The 23,379-nt window shown below is 48.6% G+C and overlaps 3 protein-coding genes across 3 annotated transcripts; 1 reads left to right on the forward strand and 2 right to left on the reverse strand.

Annotated features, from left to right (window-relative positions):
• Window positions 1-971: 971 nt before the first annotated feature.
• Window positions 972-2,610, forward strand: A1O9_01729 (uncharacterized protein; the record flags this gene model as incomplete). Its single annotated transcript, XM_013410887.1, has 4 exons — window positions 972-1,341; window positions 1,439-1,917; window positions 1,980-2,328; window positions 2,426-2,610. 4 exons carry the CDS (start codon window positions 972-974, stop codon window positions 2,608-2,610), a joined length of 1,383 nt encoding a protein of 460 aa, XP_013266341.1.
• A 1,937-nt stretch (window positions 2,611-4,547) lies between these two features.
• A1O9_01730 (uncharacterized protein) lies at window positions 4,548-5,855 on the reverse strand (the record flags this gene model as incomplete). The annotated part of the gene is made up of 3 exons (XM_013410888.1): window positions 4,548-4,752; window positions 4,953-5,336; window positions 5,722-5,855. 3 exons carry the CDS (start codon window positions 5,853-5,855, stop codon window positions 4,548-4,550), a joined length of 723 nt encoding a protein of 240 aa, XP_013266342.1.
• Window positions 5,856-8,036: 2,181 nt separating this feature from the next.
• A1O9_01731 (uncharacterized protein) lies at window positions 8,037-22,670 on the reverse strand (the record flags this gene model as incomplete). Its single annotated transcript, XM_013410889.1, has 1 exon — window positions 8,037-22,670. The coding sequence occupies one exon, from the start codon at window positions 22,668-22,670 to the stop codon at window positions 8,037-8,039; it is 14,634 nt and encodes a 4,877-aa protein (XP_013266343.1).
• Between the last annotated feature and the right edge of the window lie 709 nt (window positions 22,671-23,379).

Raw genomic sequence — 23,379 nt, forward strand, 5'->3', positions numbered from 1 at the left:
TCCGTCATTCCTTCCTTTCGCCGTGTCACACCCGTGCCGGATAGCCTGTCGTCCATCAGGGCTTCTGTGCCCTGATTCGAGGGTCGATGCATCTCAATCGCCGACGCAAGAGCAGTGGCCAGGATGCTTATCCAGCCAAGCTCGGGTGCTTGCTTCCCATTGACTGCAAGCCACCAACGCCATGCAGCTGGGGCACTCTCGAGCTGGTACTTGGGGAAGGTGGGAACGTAATTGATGATAGCGTTCAACGGCAACGTCAAAGGGGAAGCGTTTGCGCAGAGCGAGACAGGAGGTACAAGTTCATACAAAACTCTGTCCGTTGTTCGAGGGTGGACTGGCACTTTACTGTCGTCAGGTCCGCTCAGAGCTTCACTTGTGCGCTGCTCGTGTGGTTAACTACAATACTAGGGCTGCCTAGACTCTCCCCATCTTACTATTCTTCTTGAGAGGCCTGCCGTGACTTTCTCCTCGCGTACCTAGAGCTTCTCAAATCGAGTTCATGCTGCATCGCACTGCACTCTGAGACTGAAAAATGGCAGACGTCGAAGCACCCCCCGGACAGGGGAGTGAGAAACATGAGGTCCACCAAGTCCTACCAAACGGGCGCTCGGTCTCTCCCGTCAACCTGGATGAGAAACGCCTGTCCATTTCCTCAACTACAGCTGCAAAAAGGATCTTGGCTCACAGTCATGATGCAGATGAAGCGTAAGCATTTCTCAGACTATGTTTCAAAAGCTTGCCCATACCGTCTGGGAGCGGTGGTCTTGTGCACCTGCCCAATTGAATCGGGATAAGGAGGAACACATTTAGAACCCCGTTGGGATGCCTTGGGCGCGATGGAATGCCAGCGAGGCGCAAACCTCGCCCTGAGGGATGCACAGCTACCAGCAAGAGCAAGGCGCAGTAATCTGTTCGCCTCCATTTTGCCTACATATGATAAGATACTGACCAGGTGGACTCGCTACTATAGGATGAAAGCATTCGCCAATGGCGAAGTCGTCGAATTGGACGAGGAGACCAACAAGCGACTCCTGCGAATCATCGACTTCAGGATGATGCCACTGATGTGCGTCGTGTACGGCTTGAACTACCTCGATAAAACAACCTTGAGCTATGCATCCATCATGGGAATCAAGAAGGATATCAATCTGGTTGGAGACAACTACCAGTGGCTTGGGTCCATGTTCTACTTTGGCTACCTTGCCTGGGAGTACCCGACCAACCGCTTGCTGCAAAGACTTCCACTGGCCAAGTATTCGGCGTTTTGTATTGTTTGCTGGGGGACTATCCTCGCGCTGTTCGCGACGGTCAGCAATTTTGGTGGCGCTGTTGCCATTAGATGTAAGTACTGGTCTCCCTTCTTGAGTTGCTCCGAGCGTGTTCGTGAATGCAGACATCAAAATAAACCAACTAGACGCTGACCTTCGCTGTACTGTAGTCCTTCTGGGTGTCTTTGAGGCCGCAGTGACACCTGGATTTGCACTGATCACATCACAATGGTGGACGAAGAAGGAACAAGGTGCCCGAACAGGTATCTGGTTTTCCTTCAACGGATTTGGCCAGATCTTCGGCGGTCTGGTAGCATATGGCATTGCGGTCGGCGCCAGAAAACACGGCACAGCCATCGCGCCCTGGAAAATCGTCTTCCTGGTCAACGGCTGCTTGACGGCGGCTCTGGGCGTGGTGTTTTTCTTTGTCATTCCTGACAATCAACTGAATGCATGGTGGTTGAAGCCGCGCGATCGCATCCTCGCCGTCGAGAGAGTTCGTGTCAACCAGCAAGGTATCGGTAACAAACATTTCAAGTGGTATCAGTTGAAAGAAGCGCTCTTGGATCCTTTGACCTGGGCTTTTGGCTTTTACGCCCTGACGGCTGATATCCCCAATGGCGGGATTAGCAATTTCTTCTCGCAGCTGGTGGGTATCCAACAAGCAACGCATTCACCCTTGATCTCCTTAGCTAACATAGTGTTTCCCAGATCGTTTCATTCGGCTACACGCCCGAGGAGTCCTTACTCTACGGGACTCCCGGCGGGGCCGTCGAAGTGGTGGCGTTGATCTTCAGCGGCTGGCTAGGAGACAAGATCGGGCAACGCCTGCTTGTATCAATGGGCGGTCTCGTCGTCGCCTTGCTCGGCATGATCCTCATCGTGGCTCTGCCTCTGGACAACAACTCTGGCCGGCTCGCCGGCTACTACCTGACGCAGGCGTCCCCAACCCCTTTTGTGGCACTGCTGTCCCTGATCGCCACTAACGTTGCGGGCTACACGAAGAAAACCACCGTCGCGGCGATTTACTTGATATGCTACTGCATCGGAAATATCATAGGTTCGTTAATACCTCTTTTGCGTAGGGGAAGTCCTCATTTCTATGGAGGAACTAGGATAAAAAGGCACTGACCACGCTAACAATATTCGTGCTACAGGCCCACAGACATTCCGCCCCAAGGACGCGCCTCGCTACAAGCCCGCCGAGATCACCATCATCGTCTGCTGGGGGGTCTGTCTCATCGATCTGGCGTTCATCTGGTGGTACTGCAAGCGCATGAACGCGAAGAAGGCCATCATCCGAGCAGAGCCAGGGTACCAGAAGTTGGAGAATCAAGAGTGAGTGGGCTTTCCTACTTCTGCAATGCTTGCAAGCTGCATCGCTGTGCCGCTTCTCGTCTCATTCACATCCGCGAATAAAGTCTTGAGTGCATATTCTATCACGAAACTCCCTCCTGATCTCCGGGCGTCGAGTCCGCGTGCTAACATGATCCTCCTAGGTGGCTCGATCTCACCGACAAAGAAAACCCCGAATTTACATACAGCTTGTGAATGTGACTGATAAAGTGCAAATGACTTTGGTGTTGGAGTCGGGGCTGTCATGTTGATCGGTCTTGTCGGGTCATGTCAGGTCATGGCGGGTCAGAAAAGCGAACAGAAACGGAGTGGAGGTTGTTCGACCGGATTCAAACATTGACACGTGGAGGCTGTGCCAGTGCCAGAGATGCGGTGGCTCGGCTCAGCTCAGTGCCATCATGGGATGTTTCCTCGTCCATGCTTGAACTTCTAGGTATACGAGGAGTCGCGACTCATCACGGCATTGTCAGCAGTCCATAGTACAAACAAGGCATGATGGACCATTTCCAAGTTGTGTGAGACATAACGGTCTTATACCCTCATCCTTTCCCCTAAGCATCAGCTCCAGTAGCTGTAGCAACCCACCATCCCACCTCAGACCTACCAGCTACATACAGTATCTGGAAGGCATTTAAGACTCATCCTCACGCCTTATACTCAGTCAGCTTGTTCCAAGTTGTAAGTCCAACAACGCCGACACCGGATCAGATTAGATGCAAAAGGCCCACCCTCGCCCCATCAGATTAGATTGTCACCCCCCCTGTGCATGAGCAAAAACAACGACGAGGCCCCGTTTCCTCCAACCCTCGTGCAGATGTACTACTGGTCATGCCTCTCCACGTGCATTTGCATTTGCATTTGCATGCATGATAGGCCTCAAGGGGGTTCAAGGGGGTGGGTGGGAACCAGCGGGGTTTGGTTGGACGAAACTCGTGAGTGTCATCATTCCTCCTCATGGTGCGAATCACATCAGAGCCTTTGGTCAGCAACATCCGAACTTCCTAGGTTTCACATCTGCATGATTGCATCGCTATTCGTCGAGAGGGCACCACAACAAGTCCATTTGCTCTCGCTCATTCGCAGCGTGTCACACACTCCCTGCATATATGAGCGAAGAAAGCGCGGGAGAACGGGAAATTCTGAACTACCGAGCTACAAAGGAAGATTTGACGTTTGCATGTGAAACCGTGGGATTTCGACACCGGTGGTCTGGAGGAGGTTGTCTGGCGCCTGGTGTGAAGAAAAGTTTGGACTGGTCATGAGGCCGAGTGCTTTACTTGCGTGGCTGCGTGGGGTTGTCGGTGGTGTGCCATGCCCATATTTTGAAGCAAGGTTTGGTATATTTATTACTTATTCGACAATGCAGCCCAATTTATTGACAGTTGGAATGACAAGGGAATTGATGGCCAATGGGGTGGAGAATAATGCTGATGACCATGAAAAGTCAACGACGAAGACGCCTCGAGAAGGCTTTTGCTATCAAGTTGCGCTATCTTGACTCTTGACATGCCACGGACGTGGGATGGATTATGTCCGATCCGAGACAAATGTGCGCAGGTTTAATCGTTGCGCACAGTGTTACTCGGAACTTCGTGTTCAGAGAGAAGGACACCAATCCTGGGCCGTACAAATTGGATGACTTTGCATTTTGACTGTTTGCAGTTTATCCAGCGCTTTGCTCTCCCACTTCCGTCATCGCACTGTGTCAGCTCACTCAACTCACCCAGTTCCATCGGAAAAGCGAGAGAGCTTCGGTTGACACGAGTGTATGTCCAGAAAGGATACCGAGTGCGCCAGTGAGTGTCGGTGGGGATGGTGCAGGACTCCTTGGTCTAGGTGACACTGTGCAAAGAGGAGATGGCCGAGCGTAATGCGAGGCCAGCGGTACTCTCAGTCTAGAGATGATGCCATCTTGGGTTGGTATCACAAGGTCTTTTGGTGCCCATTAATGCGAGATTGCACATCCTCCCATTCTTCCTTGGACAAGTACTGTTGCATGAGCGTCTTCTTGCCTCTCCATTGGGCGATGGTAGCTCCAAGTGCTTGGAGTTTCCAAGGCACCCACCATCTCAACGGGCCGAGAAACCATGCTCCAGAGAAGATGACCATAGCGGTGGCCGCCACGTGTCTATGTTGGGAGGGCTGAATTAGTAGGGAGACCTGTGGCCGTGCTTTGGAACGGTGACTATCTTGGGGAGAAGAGGCTGGGAGATGGACGAGCAACTGCTTGGTTTTGGATGAACAGTGTTGCGCCTTCTGAAGACCAGATCCTCCCTGGGAACCAGGGCTGGTAGGGACGCTGAAGGAGAAGTGGAATGGGCAACTCACTGCATCAGCATGATCTGAAGAATGCTCATCTGCTCCTTCCCGTTAGAAATATCGCTGAGATACAACAAAAGGTTCTGGAAAAACAGTCTATCCATCTTCTGATCCATATCGTCTGGGCTGGGATGAGCCCATAGCAGGAAGGTAGTGTCCTCTGTAGCATCCGGATGTGGCCAAAATGTATGTGGCCTCATGGGGGTGATCTCATAGGGGGTGGCTTCGCCGGTATTCTGTGGAGTGTGGATGGTGTCGACAAGATCATAAGTTGTAGTCGTACCCACCTGGCCGCTGAGGACGGCTAGAGACTCGGATTGTAGGAAGTGGATATGCAATGGAGGAGACTGTGCGGTTGAGAACCAGTCAGAGCGCGAAAGAGCGTACTTGCTCCTGAGATGGGAGTAGGTCTGGGGGATGTGCAAGGACGGAGCCCTTGGATCACATTCAAGTAGGGACTGACTTGATTATACTTCTTCCCTTTCCTGCATAACGGGTGATCCTGTTTGTACGTTGCACGCATCAAGACTCTTTATGATGACCATGCACGTTAGCTTATTCGCTTGAAATGGGGGGTTCAGCCTTGCACCTCATCCGCTCGTCTCTAGAGAGTTAAGCCACCAGTTCCAGGCTAAACGACCTCCACCACAACGTGCCGTCCTTGGACGAAAAGCCCCAGGCTTCCTTCGCGAGCCACATAAGCAATACGCCATCGCTCGCACGGCAGAGCAATAGCAAATCCTGAGAGCAAGTTGGAGAAGGGAAAATGGAAACCTACGACGCGTTTCTCTCAGGCCGAGGCTCAAGAAATTCCAAGATAAACGAGCCGTCAAACAGCGAGAAGGGGCCAGCGATGGTCGGCTCATCGCTAGATGCGAATCGCGACACACCGGAGTCGTTTGCTGAAGCCATCGAAGAGATATCTCGTCCTGGATATTAAGAGCTTGGCTTTGAAATCGTGCTGCTATTTGGTCTCGCGGAAAGATTTTCAAGTTCGTGCGGTCCACGGCAAGTCGGTGAGCGATCCTGAAAACCCGCTTGAGGGCAAACAAAGGGGAGGCCGATCACCGAACTGCACCAACAAGAGCAACAGCAGCAGAAAAACCCCACTATACGCGGCAATTACACCTTGAGCAGCGATAATTCATGACTATATAAAGGAACTCCCTCCTCGGACATGCTTTTCAAGATCTCTACAAGCTGTGCTGACACACGCTCGCACGCTATTGCTGACTACTTACGAAGGCTTCGGTATTTGCCCGTGTGTCGGCCCCCAAGTTGCTGTGCTCCGCTTGGGGCGTTGGCAGTTTTGGATTACCTCTGTCAAATGCCAGGCATGCCATACGGGACAGCAAGGGCTTGCGTACATCGACAAGCCATACGAAACCAACCGAAGAACGAGGTCCTCGTAATTTGGTCTTCATCTCCTCGCAGAGGCTAACTGGTATGGTCGTGGAACTGGCACATCGTGATGGCGGTGTGATGCATCGTCCTTCCAGCACGCGGTTCAATCTCTATCGGCAAGTCAGGATGTCTCCAAGGAATGGCGCACAGGCGAGCGAGAGGCCCGACGCGGCTTGGGTACCGCTCAAGAGATGCTGATCCTGTGTCTGCCACGAAAGCCCAATTATAATTATTTACGAGTAGTCCATGGCCCATGGCGTAGAGCCGCCTAGATTCTAGACGAAGCCGATCTGAAAGTTCTAGAGAAAAGCCTCAGACCTGGAAGAAGGAATTCAAACCCGCCTGCCTGAGTAGAGTCGAGAATTCTTCGGCTCCGTTAATATCAGTCTGCCCAGTGTCGCTGAATTGTCGCTCTCTATCTTGCCAGACGCCAATTATCTAAGTGCTTACCTTTTATTTAACTAATCCACCTCGTGTCTTCATGATATAATAATACCACGATGACATGGCAGGGGCCGCGCAACCGCGCAACAGAACCACAGAACCACGTGAGGTGGGTGCAGCGAGCCTTGCTATGTTGCATCCTTGGTTGTGATTGGGGGTTTACCAGTACCATTCCCGACTCGTCCGATTGCTCTTTCGATGAGGCAAGAATGGTTGCGGATGGTAACGAAGTAACTTGATGGATTGATTGATTGATTGATTGATACACCTAAAAGCCTCTTGGTGGGCTTATATCGGGGAAACTATCTAGCTCTATAGTAGGAAAGCCCTCTAGGTAGAAAAACCTACTATCTATAGACACTACTTTATGCTTTCCCTTTATACTAGGGGAGTACTCTTCGTTACGAGTTATTCCTCCTCGATCATCGAAGAACTTCGATGGCCTTATTAGCCTCTTAGCCCTAGTGCTTTCTAAGAGTCGCTCTCTATAACCGCTTATAACCTTATAGTTCTTTTAAGCTCCCTTATAAGCTTTTCGAGGCTACTCTTCCCTAATACTAGAACCTCTTCCCCGTTCTTTTCGGTAATCTCCGTAGAGCTTACAAGCTTCTTTAGCCCTTTATTAACGTCTATAACTATTCTATTACGCTTAGTTTATTAGTGGTCCCGGGGCTTGACCCCCTTTTGACCGCTAGTCTCCTAGGGCATTCTGCCTCCCCCTTAGGTTTCCTCTTTTGAGTGCTTGTCCTGACTTCTTCTAGGTCCCTTGAGTCCTTTCCAATGTCTCGTAACTGTGCGCAAGTAGTATCTGATTTCAACTCTTAATAACGAAGTAACTTAGTAGCTGCCTTGTGCTTTCGTAAAAAAATGCGACTTCTTCAAGTACGACGGCGTTAGGCTCCATTAACCACCGCCTGATTGATGGCCTTTTGATTCTACTCACGGGTTTGGAACCGAGTTTATTCTCAATTATGCCTGACGTACCTAAGACCACGAACGCCTTCCGTTCTTTCCCAACCCCTCAGAATAACGAATTGATAAAATCGTCTCACAACTCAGAGAAAATCGCTAACTACTCACTGTTTCTAACTACGAGACTGAGATGATTAGACTCTTGATCTCGTCTAGAACATGATCGACATCACTTTCAGTAAGCATGTCCTCTGGAGTAAAGATACCCACTCCTAGGTAACCGTTCTCCACCTTCGCCTCAATGTCTATGGAAGGCTGTAAGAAGGACACATGTCAGTACATTATTGAAGAACGCATCAGCAAGAGAGGGAGAGGAAGGGGAAATCTTACCAGACACCACTCGCCATGCGTAGTTATCAGTAGCTCAGCATCATTGAAAAATGGTGATGTATCCACGATGTCGGCAGCCTTGGTCCTCATCGCGTCGTTGACCTTGACATGAGATATACTCACATTCGCGTCAGGCTGTTCAGAATTTCCAGGTGTATCACTGCCATTGCCTTCTTCGTCACCACTTCCATTTCCAGGCAACGACAGGAAATTGACATAGGTGTCGATCTTGATGCCTGTCCAGGCGTAGATTTCTCGCATGCTTACGCTGCAGTGCTCCGGCCTGCTGATCTTGGCGAGATCTCGCTGGACTCTCTGCGCGATCTTGATGATGGATGAGCCAGAAGTTTGAATTCTGAGAGGGACGATGTTCAAAGTCGGTGCCGCCAACTCTGTCAAGCCGTCTATGTCGATTGATCGATTTGCGAGATAGACACCTATGATCACGTCTGTGTCGAGCTTCTGGTTGTGTCCAGCATCCGTTCGTCTTGGTAGTCTCGAAGCATATACCCGGGCATAAACTGCGAAAAGGAGTGCCTGGATGCTGATACCATGATACCTCAGCGTCTCTTGCAATTGAGAAATGTGCATCACCTCTGAATCAAACTTCTCCACCCTCTTGGTTTCAAATGACCCTTTGCTCAAGACAGGGAAAATCTCATGATCTTTGGTCAGATATCTGAACCAGAAGTCTTTCCTCGTATCGTTCTTGGTGTGGGTTTCCGAGATGAAGTCCTTGAGGTTACCTTTGACTCGAACCTCATGTTTGCTGTACTGGCATAAGTTTCTGAGCTCTGAAAAGACTACGTGCAGACTGACTGCATCATACAAAGCGTGATGGAGTTTCAGAGTGAGCAAATGATCCTGCTTCTGTTCCTGAATATGGAATGACCATGGAAGGTCATGATCCTCGACTTTCGCCTCTTTAATGATTAAGGACAGTATGTTGCCCTTTGGATCTCTGATGAATTTCGTCCTCAACATTTCCATCGATTTAGTCAGCTGCTTCATCGATTGGTGAATTCTCTCAGATGTTGTCCCAGACAGACGAAGCCAAAAGGTTGGATAAAACAAACGGCCTTTGCTGACTGACCACATATCAAGCATGTACGTTTGGCCAGCAGTGACTGGAAGCACCTGTTCGAAATCGGTTGGCTCCAGGCCCATATGACTGACGAAGGAAAGTGACTTGGACTCTTTGTCGCGTCTACCAATCGGAAATTTGTTCGTTTCTTGCGATAGGTCACCAAAGTGAGCGGCCACGAGTGCCATCTTTTCAACTGTCTGTGCCTTGACAATTTCGCTCACTGGTAGTCTCACCCCGTCCTTCTTCAATAGACTAGCGATCCTGATAGCACTAACGCTATCCAGACCAAGGTGGTAGAACCCTATTGACTTTGAGATTTGTTGCTGGTCTATCTTTGAGACTTTGGCAAGAACGTCCCTGATTCGGGTTTCCAATAGTGACCAATCTCCCGAGGCAGTAGCGCTGCTGTCCTGGCTGGTGGTTTCCGCAGGTTCCTTGATTTTGAAAGTATTCTCCAAATTCATAATCACAGGGGGTAATCCGCATATTGAAGCCCCATCTTCTGTATGGTGAATAAATTGCTCAGAGGGATTGTGTATAAATGACAACAGAATTTCGTTGAGCATGTTGATGAGCTTGCCAGCATATTCAAGATCCATCAGACCCTCCTGAGCAGCGATGGTCCACCTTAGACGACCCTCGTGGCCCTCAAACTCGACATTAATAGGGTACGGTGGACTGGTGTCATTGTCGTCTTCGTCACACTCATCATAGAGCACAGGAGAATGTCCGTCGGCGATTGGAAGTTTCTGAAACGTGAACAGAGTGTCAAATAGTTGATTTTGTTGATGTTGAGTCCTCCAAATTCGAAGTGCATCCCTTAAAGGAAAGTGCTGATGTCCAGAAACGGTGATCATGGTATCATGCACCGCTTTGAGAGTCGTAACTTTATTGCAATTTCCATCAACATTAGGCGCAAATACAACGGTGTTGAACGTTGGAAAGATGAGATCCTCGGAGTTCTCAGTTGTTCGGCCAGAGAGCACAAGGCCAAAACATACATCCAAACATTTGCTGACATGGGCCAATGCGATGGTCCAAATGGTGAGGCCAAGGGACTGTAATGTGACGCCCTGCACCTGGCAAAACTTTAGTGCTTCTACAAGCTTGATGTTAGACGAACATTGTGCTCGGATGCGCCCAATCGATGGTTCCTGAGCTGTTATGTGGACTGCAGAGATACAAGGTTGGATCCTTTGCATGTACTTCTGCCAGAACTGATGTGCATCAGTGCCGTGATTATAGCGGATCACTTCTTGAATGTGCCGTTCGTAGGAGACTTCCTTTGAATATCCTGATGATTTCACCACGGAGTGGTACATTTTGCTAACTTTCTCGTGCAGAAGGTGCAGTGACCACGCGTCGTATAGAGCGTGCGGAGATCCGAATACCAGGAACACACCAGCCTCTCCATTGTTCACAAACTGGAGGTGGAGGGTTTGGCTCTCAATAGTCAGATCTCTTTTTGAGGTTTCAATACGATCGATAATCTCAGAAAGTGATTCATTGTTTGAGAATCCGACACCAGTCGAATTCTTGGTCACGTATTGGACGACTAAATCCTCGCGCTCAGCATCTTGGTCGACAATTGCAAAGCGGGTCCTGAGGATAGCTTCGCTCTGACAAACATTTTCCCAGGCAGTGTGAAGTCTCTTGATGTCAACATCTTTCCGAATCCTGTAGACCAGCACATTAAAGTATTTCCCTGGCTCCAGAAGAAGTCCTTCCTGCATTGGCGTTACAGGCAGAATTCTCTGAACAGTTTCGATTTCAACCCCTTGTTTGTGAAGCTTATTGCAACAAGATGCCTGCATGTCCGCAATTGGAGTCATTTGACTACCGCCGTGCTCCTCTTGACGAGGATTAAGCGCACTTGCTCCAATCTGACTAGCTATACCTGCAACAGTAGGTGACTTCATGATAGCGCTGGTAGGTATTCTCGCAGAGCGCTGCCGGAGCCGGGCGGCGAGTTTCATCGCCTCTATACTGTCCAAGCCCATCTCAAAAATAGTTGGACTGTCCTTCCCAATTCGATGTTCCGGGATTGAAGCTAGCTGAGCTACTTCCGTCCTTATCATCAGTTCAATTTCACTCCACCTAGAGACATCACTCAGTGTGTCTAGGCTAGTGTGGGAAGAAAGGCTGCTAGAGCTGTAGAATCCATCTGAACGGCAGACTTCCTCACTGAAGTGGTCAAGCTGGATCGCAGCAGTCATTTTGAGATCCCGTACAAGCTCAAGATAAATCTCTAGTATCTCCTCAGCGTGATCGCTGTCAACAAATTCAGGCTTGGTCAGTAAAGTCAACTTAAATTGATCACCGTCTTGTTCGACTTCAAGGTTTAGAGGATACTCTGGCGAGCTTTGCTGAGTTGGTACCTCGTGCCACAAAGCAATTTTTGCATTCTTCGGATGGGCTTTTTGGAACACGAATAACGCCTCAAAAAGTCCTTTTTGAACATCCTGCCCAAGATGCCGTGCTATCTGTCTTAGTGAAGTGTGGTGAAAAGGCAATGACTCAATATTAAATTGAGAGCATCTTTGGACAAGCTCAGGAAAACTCGACTTCTCCGACAAATCGCAGACTGCAAAGGGAATGGTGTTGAACATAGGTCCAATGATGGCCTCCGCTCCTTCTAGTGCCAGCGCCCGACCTGAGACAACGACTCCAATCGTAGGGTTGATACCAAACACCTGATACAAAACATACAGCCAGGAAGCCTGAAAGAAAGCTGAAACGGTGACATTCAACTTATTGCAGAAATCAGACAACCCTGCCTGGGTCAGTGTCTCCTGCAAACAGACGACTTGCTTCTTGTCATCATGAAGTGGTCCTTTGGAAGACAAGTTAAGTCGCATTACGGTAGGTAGTTTCGAATTCCAGAATTCCGCCTCCTTTGACCGCACGCTGAGAGGCCCATAGGGAAGGGCATCGAAGAACTGCACTTCCGCTTCGATTCTCGGTTCAGGATGGACATAGAGTTCTTTGATCGTCTCTAAAACCAGGTTCAGGCTGATACCATCGTAAAGCCCATGGAAAAATTGCAAAGACATATACTTTCTTCTCCCAAATGTAATTAGATCGACCTTCCATGGAAGCTTTGCGGTGAAAGATTTGGTCTTTTTTGTCCAATCGGCAAAAGATCTGTCCCATAGTACACCAAACTGTGTCTTTCCGTTTTGGAGTTGCCTCAGCTGAACTCCGCTCCGGGGGTTACTGTGAAGCACTACTTGCGCATACCCATCAACAGTAGAAACAAAGTAGGTCCTTAGGATAGCAATCGATTGCTCAGCAAGAGTCCAAACATCCCTCAGCTTCTGAAGATCGATTCCATCATCTAACACGTAGTGAAACTTTGAAAAATACGTAGTATCTCCTTCATCGTAGCTCCCAACGGCTTTTGATAGCATACCTTCTTGTAAAGGAGTACACGGGGCAATGAGTTGAATATCATCCACATATTTTCCAAGTGTCTTAGCAACTGAAGACAAATGGGTGTTAGCAAACACCTCAATCCTCTTCTGTGCCTCTGCCACATTGATAATACTTTCCTGGTCACGACTCCCACGATTCAATGATTGAGCTAATTCGACCACACTGGGATGTTTGAGAATTGTTGCCACACTGGTGTGTTCAAAGCCACGTTTCTTGAAAGCTCGAGACAGCCCTATGGCTGACACAGAGTCCAATCCAAGCTCGAAAAGCCGTGACGATGATTGTATTGTAGAGACTGGAATTTTTAGGAAGGATGCCACAATCTCGATAACTTCAGGTAGGATGGCAATCTCCTGACTCGTAGCCTCACCATTCTCGTTTGGTGTTAGACTGGCCGATCGTGAGAAGTGTTCTTCGAACAAAGCCTTCAAACATTTCAGATCAACTTTGTTGTTGATTGTCAGAGGTATGACTGAAAGTGCGAAATAATAGGTGGGGACCATGTACGCTGGCAAGCAACCAGTGCACCTCTCTTTGATATTCACAATCAGTTCATCCACACCCCGAGTCTTGATAACAGCTGGCTTATCATTTCTATTCCGTTTATGGCTTGTGCAGAAAAATGTGACAAGTTGGTCTTTTCTTTGAAGTGGATGTTTCAGGACCATAGTCGTGACGTCCTTAAGGTCTGAGGAGGCTCTCAGAATGACATGGTTGATTTCTCCAATCTCCAACCGCTGACCTCGTAGTTTTACTTGGTCGTCTACTCTTCCGAGAAAATCGAAACTGTTATTGTGTAAAACTCGTACTAGATCTCCAGTTCGATAGATTCGAGCTTCGTAATCCTCCAGCATGATGAATTTTTCAGCGGAGAGTTCTGGTCGATTGAGATACCCTTTTCCAACAAGAGGGCCCGAAAGGCAAAGTTCCCCCACGGCACCACGAAGTACTGGAACGGTAGTGCCTGGTCTTAGCACGAAAGAACCAACATTGTCCCATTGCTGGCCAATGTTCGTTGGTTTTGCCGTCTTTGGTACATTTGGGTAAACGGTGCAGCCAATCGTGACTTCACTTGGACCGTAGAAATTATATAGACATTGTGAATCTCCCCAGGTCTCCAAGATCTCCCGGCTTAACTGCTCCCCACCCACAATGAATACGCCACGACATAAGCTTGGTACTTCTTGAGGAGTCAATAGCCGTGCCAAACTTGGGGTGAGATCAAGATGAGTGATGTTTAACGCACTGATTGTTCCAGGCAGATCCTCGAAGAGCAGATCTCGAGGGATAGAAGTGACGCATATACCTACGCTCCAGCTCCAGTATTGTTCCAGGACACTAACGTCAAAATGGAAAGCTGCAAATTGGAGCCATCTAGATTGAGACTCCCATCTGCCTTTGAAGATACGTTGGAATGACAACATTGCTTGTACTGCGCTGTCATGGCTGATCAGGCAGCCTTTGGGTGTGCCTGTTGTGCCTGAGGTGTATAGGCAATAACAAGTGTCTTGAGGGTTGATATCATGAGCCAGTTCTGGCTTCTGGGTTGGCAAGTTGCGCCATTGCTCGTCATCTACCGCAATGATGGACAAACCTGGGCTCTGAGGAAAGTTGTGGACCTTGTCAGGCGTAGTGAGCACGAACTTGCAACGTGAATCGTTCAAGATAAATGTCTTCCGTGCCTCAGGAGCGCTTGGGTCAATTGCAAGGTAACCACAACCTGACTTCAAAACGCCAAGGATCGAATAGAATGCCTCAGGGCATTTGTCAAAGCAGACCGCGACCAGGTCGCTTGTACGGACACCTCTTTGGATCAAAAGGTGAGCAATCTGATTCCCACAACAATCCAACTGAGTATATGACCAAGTTTCTCTTGAAGGCTTTTGCTCTTGAATACTGGTGACAAATTCCAAAGCAGGACTATTTGGCTTGTCCTTTGCAGTAGCTTCGACAAACTCATGTAAAAATCGCACTTCAGTAGCTATCTTTTCATCTTTAGCACCAATAATGGAGAAGAGTCTTGTGTCCAGGTCTCTTGTCGTGCCTTCAACAGCTGATAGGATCGCGTTGACAGCCCAAGAAAATTGAGTGAGAATACATGAGGCCTGCGGTGAGGGCATAAGGTCTTCTCGGTATGTAAGCTGGAAAAGAAATTTTTCCACGTTCGTTGGGAAAATTTCAAGTGAGAGAGCATATTCAGCGGTGGCCTCATCGTCGCAAGCATGCCATGGTCGTTCTACCGTTTCATCGGAGGTGTAATTTTGCAAGGCTATGACGGTGTCAAACAATTCGCCCTCAATTCCAGCAGATCGCTTTATGGAATTCAAGGATGTATGCTGGTGTCTCGTCACCGCTGCGCTGCGTCTAGTGGCTCGTTTGAGGGTTTCGACTAAATCACCTGATGCATTCAGTGTAAACGGAACCGTGTTAATGCAAGGGAAAGCAACGTTATTGTCCTGATCTGTTTCAAAATTGCGGCCAGACAAGACGACGCCGAAGGTCACAAATTCCTGTGCTGTATAAGCGGAGAGCACAATCGACCAAGCAGCAGCAAACAATGCTTGTAATGTTGTATCGGCTTTGGCGCATCTTGTTTTGATGTCCGACTGCAGCATTTCACATTGTTCAGAAACGACATGAAATGTTTCAGTGGAATTGCTGAAAATATTGAGGTTGGGGAATTTCGTGGAGCAAAGTTCTGAACTGATGCTAGACCAAAATTTCTCAGAACTCTCTGCGTTGGCCATTGAGAGAAGGTTTGTTATTGCAACATCAATACTTCTAGGCTGTAGCATTGGCATACCCCAGTATAAGCAAGCAACGTCGTGTAGGATGATGTCCAGCGAGCTTGCATCATAGAGTGCATGTAGCATTGAAACTTCCAATATGCTCCCAGACTGATTCTCTACCAATGTCAGATGCCATGGAGGTGTAGTCAATTCCTCCAGGTACGGATTGGTTGCAGCGCTGCGCGAGGCTGGGCGCCCCTGAACACGTGACCATGGAAGGCCGGTGGTACCCGGGCAATATGTCACCATTGCAAATGGCTGTGTCGGGTCGTTCAATTCCACAAATCCTGTCCGTAGCATCTCATGCGAGGACACCGCGCTATTCCAACTACTCTCTAATTTCGTAATGTCAATAGATTTGTTAAGACCAAGTCGAAGTGTGTTGAAGTACATTGAACCGTTCGTGCGGAGAAACTGGGATAGAATGCCTGATTGCGTAGATGTACACGGTCTCACAGCTTGGACGTCTGCTTCATTAATAGAGTATTCAGCGCAAAGCTTGTGACGATTCTCGTTGTTAAACTTGCTGAGATCAAAGCTTATGTGCTGGGCCTCCCTATTCTTGATCTCGCTCGAGCACAGTTCCGCGATTCGTCGAATGGTCATTGCCTCGAGGATATCTCCACTCGAGATAGCATAGTTAAGCTCGCGTAGGCTAGTTGAAATTTGAACAGTATTAATGCTGTCCAGCCCAAGGCGGAAAATTGTTGTGTCTTTGGCCACGAGTGAGGGCACCTCTGGCTTCAACTGCCGTATAACTCGCAGAATCTGCTCTTCCGTCTCAGAGAGTTTTTCGAATGAGTGTTTCGATTGGAAATCACTATCAGCGCTCCCAAAGGCAATATCAGAATGTCCCTCAAACGCAAGAAACTCAGGCATAAGCTCATCGATTGCGGAATGATCAACTGCCCGAGAGTGAGGAAATGTTACGACATGGTCAAGGAGCGTATCATAACATTGCAAGAGACTTTTGAGCAAGTGATCCTGTGCAATGGTCGAGTGCAGCTTTAAAGTCAAACAGTCATCCTTGAAATTCAAACAGACCTCGAGAATAAAAGGAAATTCCATATCCCCAGTCTCTTCTTCAAGAGTCCAAATTTCCTCTTCAAGTTGAGTATTACTCTGCTGTAGTAGGATTAAGGTGTCAAATAGTGGTCTCCCATCCTTTCCATTTTGGTTCTGAATTCGACGAAGTGAGCTAGGTTGGAAGGGTAGAATTTCAATGTTTGTCTGTTGCAAGTCCTGACACAGGCTGTGAGCTGATTGATTGGGCCTCACCCTCACTCTTGTAGGAATGGTATTGAAGCATGGACCCACAATGCTTTCCACCCCATCGATTGGCAAATTTCGGCCACTAAGCACAGTTCCAAAGCAGACATCTTGCTTCTGGAAAATGCAGAGAAGTATTTGACTCCATACGGTCTGAAGCAAGGAGAGACTCGTCGTCGATAGCTTGCGCAGTTTTTCTCTGAAAGCACGCGGTCTTACGACGGCATTTTGCTCCATCGTGGAAAGGCGTCCAACTGGTCTTTTGTCTTGTGGTCGTAACATATCACCCAATCTGCAGGGTGAAGACAAATGAAGTTGCTTTTGCCAGAAGTCATCTTGCTTGCCCAAGTCAAGACTTTCCATGAAATGAATGTAACTATTGAATGAGACGGGAGGTGGCATTTGTCGGCCTTGGTAAGCGGATTGGATTTCTGCTTGTAAAAGAGACATGGCCTCTGCATCGTAAAGTACGTGGTGGATTTCCAGGACCAGCTTTATATCGCTTTTATTCTGAAGGATCCTAATGCGCCAAGGTGGAAGCATGAGCTTGTCCAGATTGGTGCTCGCAGGCGGGTTATTGTGCCCGTCTAGCCAGGGTAGTCGGAACTGTTTAAGAACCACCTGTACGTATGGTCGCTCGGCTGATTCAGAGGCAACGAAACCAGTCCTGAGAAGCTGATGCCTCCTCATAGCCGTATCCCAAGCAGCTTTCACCCTGCATAAGTCTCCATTTACCCTGAAAACAAGAATATTCTCGTACGCTTCTGCGACAGAATTGGTTGATTTAATTGCCATGAATTCTTGCAATGGAGTGCAAGGTAGGAGAGACTCGATCTCGAGCCCGAACTGTGCGTACTGCGCCGTGATCTTAGCCTTCCACTCATCGGCCAAAAAATAATCAAAAGGTCGATGGCTACTAAGGTTTGGCTGCTGTGACCTAGTATTGTCAGTGGCCAAAGTCAATTGGCCGATAGAGGGGTTGCGTAATATGGTAGAGACATCGGTATGTAGAAGTCCAGCCTTCTTGAGAGACTGCATCAGGTGAATGGCACTTATTGAGTCCAGACCAAGGGCAAAGAACGAGCTGTTACGCCCTATGTTGTCAAGAGCAATCTGCAGGGTCTCGCACACCACGTTTGCGAGTTTCTTCTCAAATCCTGAAAGCGGATTTGCACCTTCTAGGACTTTGGATTCCCTAGAAATCTGCTGGAGGTGTTCTGGGTCAAGCGTATGATACACATCAGCCAAAGCTCGGCGGTCGGTTTTGCCCTGTCTCGTCAAAGGGATACGCTCAAGATATATGAGGGTGTCAGGAACCATATATGTTGGCAGACTGCAGCCCAGGAGTTCAAAAAGAGCATGAGTCTTGATAATTACATCCTTATTTGAAAATGATGGGTGTGTTTGCGTGGACCAGAATGATATCAGGCGATCATTTCCACTTGCTCCTTTGATAATCATTGACACCGCGTCATTGACGAATTCGCAGCTTAGAAGAGACGAATTGATCTCGCCTAACTCTAAGCGCTGACCTCTGAGCTTTACCTGGTCGTCTTCTCGACCAGCAATGACGAGAGTATCGTCGACCAGAAGGCGACCGATATCTCCGGAGCGATAAAGGCGGCCATACCTTGGATGGCTGAGAAAACTCCTTGCAGTCAGTTCATGGTCAATGTAGCCTCGGCCAACCTGTTCTCCTCCCACCCAAATTTCCCCTATTGCGCCCGTTGGAAGGAGTCGAAAGCGTTCCACAGAAAGTTGTAGAGTATTCTCATTGGTTCTCGAAGCAGTGTCCTGTCTCTCACAAACAAATATGGACGCATTTGCTAAGGCCGGGCCGACATTGTTCTGCACGTCCTGCTGAAGAACCGCTGGCCGGACATTGCATATATTTGTTGTTTCACTAGGCCCATAGCCCTGATAGAGGCCTTTGCCAGCCCAGTCTGAGAACACCTTTGAATTCATGGGCTCCCCCGCAGTTACCAGCATCTTTACGAGCGGAACGTTTTGGGGGTTTATCAGGGCTGCAACGGAAGGTGTGAGGCTGAGATGAGTTATCTGGAGCTCATGGATAAGGGCTTCAATATCTTTGAACAGAATATCGTTTGGTGCTGTACATAAAGTCATTCCCCTGTGCCATGTCCAAAATATTTCAAACACAGATACATCAAAGGCGGGGGAGCACGCCTGTAGCAGCCTATCTTGCCCAGGTTTGGAAGGGTATATGGACGAAAGATCTCGTAGATTGCTCAGAAGATTTCGGCGGGTGATAAGAACTCCTTTAGGGACTCCAGTACTCCCGGATGTAAAGACTGCGTAAGCAAGGTTTTCTGGAATGCAGAATTGAGACTTCTGCGATATTGAGGAGGGCGATCCTTGTTCACTAGCATCTCTTATCCGAAGAAGCTTCTGCCCCCTCTCGGGCCGAAATTCTGAATCATGGCATCCATCTGTCAAAATTATTCTGGTATGTGCCTCTTGCAATATTTGCCCTAACCTTGCCACCGGCGTGCGAACGTCCACACAAAGATAAGCAGCACCTGCTAGAATGACACCCAAGATTCCAATATATAGCTCGGTTGACTTCGAGGCGAATATACAAATCAGCTCATCTTGCTGAACCGTGTAGATGTTTCTCAGAGTCGAAGCAAGTCCCAAGGCCCGCATGTAAAGATCTCCGTAAGTAAGACATTTCTTTTCGATGCGCAATTCGTCTGGATCAAAATATTGTACAAACTCAACAGCTGTTCGCTCTGGATCTGTTTGTGCAAGGCCTGCAATCGTTGATACAAGATGGAAATCTTCGTTGAACTCTTCATAGTCGGTGTTAGACGCTGACATGATCTTGTCGTCGCTGTTTCGCCACAGCTCGTCTAATGACATCTCGAAATCAGCAGTGATCTTGGATACTAAATAGTCCATCTGACTGCCCAATAGTACCGCATGAGACTCGGGAATTAAGGTTGAATCGAATGTCATCTTCATCAGGAGTTGGCTATCTCGCGGCTCAAACTCAAGAATAATAGTGTAGTCCAAGGAATCTTTCGAATTTATCGTGGACACCTTTGACCGGTCTCTATTGGTCGAAATCGAATCTTCCTGCCAGACACAGAGAGTGTCGAAAAGGCGCTGCCCTGGTTGGATACCAGCAGCCCGGTGAATATCAAGAAGGCTGAGACTCCCATTTTTGAGGTATTGTATACGCTGTCTTTGAACAAAATCAATCAAATCGTGGACGGTTCTGAGAGTAGAAAAATCTATGCGTAGAGGGAGCGTTGCTAGACAGGGTCCAATGATGGTTTCAATTCCACGCATTGGTAAATGACGACCTGCCGAGACGACTCCAATGGAGAGATCGGTGGTATCAGTATAAGAAGACAATAAAAAGGCCCAAGCAGATTCCAATATGGTCTCTCGGCTGCAGCGTACTAGTCTCGAGACGTTCGAAAGTTTCTGCGTTCCGATAGAGATCTGGGAAATAACTGAGATCCTCTCCTGATTGGAAACGTGTCGTACAGATGATAGATTGGGGAATGGAGAATGGACAAATCCCTCTAGAGTCGTGTGCCAGTATTTTGTACTTTTGGCTCGCTCTATCGACATCTGTCTAAGCTGACTTTCGTACAGTTTTGAAAATTGTGTTCGCGTTGGCAATGGCTGCCTTGACAGAATCAAGTTCAAATCGTCCATGATCAGTTCCCAGGACCAGCCGTCATACAAAGCATGATGTATCCGTATAATTGCTTCATTCTTGCGTTGTGGTACAATGCACAATTGTAACGGACGGAGGAGACTCAGGTCACATTCCGTCCAGTCATGCCACACAATTTGGGCGAACGGCATCGCTTGGTCGCCTGTTGAAATGAATCCAGATCGCAATATCTCGTTTTGTCTCGCTAGTAATTGGAGACCTTGCCGAAGATCTCCAATTGTCACTCCAGACGCCAGTTTGACCAAAATCTCGTTGAAATTCAGGTGGCCTTGGTTGGTTGTTTCCAATAGCATTGCGATCTGCATTGAGCTACATGGTATGATCGACTCGCAGTGTTGGAGCATACTTGCAAGGGTCGAGCTCTTGTACAGAGTTTCTTTCACCTTCTTCCACCGAATCATGGCCTCGTCCAGGACGCCATCCAGTTCATTTTCAGATTGAGGCGCGCTTGATTGTATCGTCGCCGAAAGCTGAGCGACAGTCTCTGCCTCAGCGACAACGGCAGCAGACACATCGGGATATTTCCCCCTGAGGATTGAAGCGACCTTTATGGATAGTAAAGAATCAAGCCCTAAAGACCATAGAGAGGATGACCGGTGTAAGTGGCATCGCAGCTCGTTTCGGAGCACTTTTAGAACATCGTGTTCAAAATCGTCTTTAAAATCGTCGTCTTCACCAGCAAAGGTACGCAAGTCTCGGAAGTCACTTTCGAGCTTCTTTCGATCAATCTTTCCCGAAGGCAAGCGGGGTATCCCGGCTTGGAGAACCATGACTTCGCCAGGCCGCATGTAGGAAGGTAACCAGGACTTGCAGACTGAAGAGATATTGGAGGTGTCAATAGTTTGCTCGCCTGCACAAAATAGTACGAGAATGTCGTCGATCACGCTTGCTACAGCAACATCAACGCCTTGAGCCTTGGATGCAACTTCCTCGATCTCTCCAAGCTCAACTCTCTGACCTCTTATTTTGACCTGGCCGGCTGACATGCGACCAAGAATTTCCAAATCACCGTTAAGTTGGCATATTGCTCGATCTCCAGTCTTGTAGACAGGTCCGTAGCCAGGAAGCTCCACAAATGCCGCAGAATTCTGATCGGGCCGGTTGAGATAACCGTCAGCCAGTTGGCCAGAGACGGCAAGCTCACCAGGTTCGCCTATCCGCGCTATTTCGAGCCCGTCGGCCTCTTTCAAGATGAATGTCGTCACAGTTGAGAAGGGTCTGCCAATGCTCCGAACTGAACTAGTCGCTTCCAGCCTAGGAGCTAGAGTGCAATGAATAGCCGCCTCTGTTGGCCCGTACATGGCATAAAGCATACTTGGCTTTTGTGCGGTTCCCCCAAATTCAGAAACAACTGACCGTGTCAGCATCTCTCCGATAGTTAGAAGAATTCGAAGGCACGGAGCTGCCTCTCTAGTCCGTAGGAGCGTGCCTGCCACCGTAGGTGTCAGCTCTGCGGCATCTGCTTCGAGTTCTCGCAATGCCGCCGGAAGGTCGGAGAGCATTCGTTCCCGTTCACAGCTGACCAGAGTGGCACCCCGAAAGAACGGGAAGAATATCTCAAAGATGGATACATCGAAAGTGGGTGAGGCGAACTGAAAGAATCGTTTGAAAGGGGGTATATGTTCGTCATGTGCAAGCAAAGATTGCGATACGGAGAGATGTGAGACTTTGACACCCTTCGGTAAACCCGTCGAGCCCGAGGTGTACATCACGTACGCTGGGCCATCAGGGTTAACAACAGGAAGGGGCTCTTTCTCTAGTGGCGCTTCACCGGAGACATTCAGCCTCTCCTCCAGAACATGCAGCGATACTGGGATACACTTGACGTCACCTAAAGTATCTTGAACAGAAGCTAGATTTCTGGACAGTGTGAGAACACATGGTGCGTGGACATCCTTGACGATAAATTTAAGCCTCTCTGCTGGTACATCCAGACTGACGGGACAGTAGCCTGCACCAGCTTTCAAGACCGATGTCCAAGCGATATAAAGTTCTGGACACTGTGGTATAATGGCTGGGATGATCGTATCGCCAGTTTCGCAAGATGGTAGCTGGGTCAGTATCTCTTTGGCCAGTGTATCTGTCAAACGGTGGAACTGGGCATAGTTGAGCTTAATTCGTTGACCTTTTGAAGATAGGTAATCAAGTATGAATCTGTCGTGGTCCAGCGGCGAGCTCGCGATCAATTCATGTAATAATGACGGGCCTTGCAACGTTTGGCGGTTCTGGTTGACTATCGCGAGATCTGCGGATACCGTGGCCGTAGCCACTCGCGACCGCGCCATCTTCGCGATCAGTACAGCCAGCAAGTAGTCACAATAATGAAATTGGCGAGGCGGTAGAGCACTTCAACGAATGTATCTTCGCAAGCCCATTTCGCAGGGTAGTCGATCATAAGAAAATAGTACACGTCGTCGTGAAGGAGTGATACACAATGATGTCACAGCCGAGAGATTGGAGAAGGTATGGATTTTCAAAACGGCACTTCCGATCACACCAGCTCAGTTGTCGGAGATGCGTCAAGCCCCTGTTTCACGGAGGCCAAAGACAACAAAATTTCGGGTGGTTAGAATGCTTCACCAGAGACTGCTGAGTGTTTGTTGTGTCCATGGACATGGCGATGCCTTGAGTATACCATTCAGGCAGTGGTGAGTCGTCCCACTTAGCGATGCATAGTTTGCATGGTCACAAATTAAGCCGGTCAAATGACGGATGCCAACGTTGTCGCTAAATGAAGATTGGGCAAGTGGGTGGTCAGGGCTGCTTGGATCGACATAAGACCTACTACGGCCAATTCAAAGAAAAGAAATTTTCTCACTCGTCACAGCCGAGCTGATTAGCCTCGAAAGAAGATGCAGAACATGCAGCGAGGTGAAATGGAAGATGCATTGAATTCGTAGAATCTCGTAGAGAGCGGGGACTGGATCCTCACCGAGGCAGTAGCGGCCATGTGTGGGGGTTGCTCCTGCCTGTTTCATTTGTCCAGGCATCCAT

Source organism: Exophiala aquamarina (genome assembly GCF_000709125.1).
Source record: "Exophiala aquamarina CBS 119918 chromosome Unknown aczIA-supercont1.1, whole genome shotgun sequence".
NCBI lineage: Eukaryota > Fungi > Ascomycota > Eurotiomycetes > Chaetothyriales > Herpotrichiellaceae > Exophiala > Exophiala aquamarina.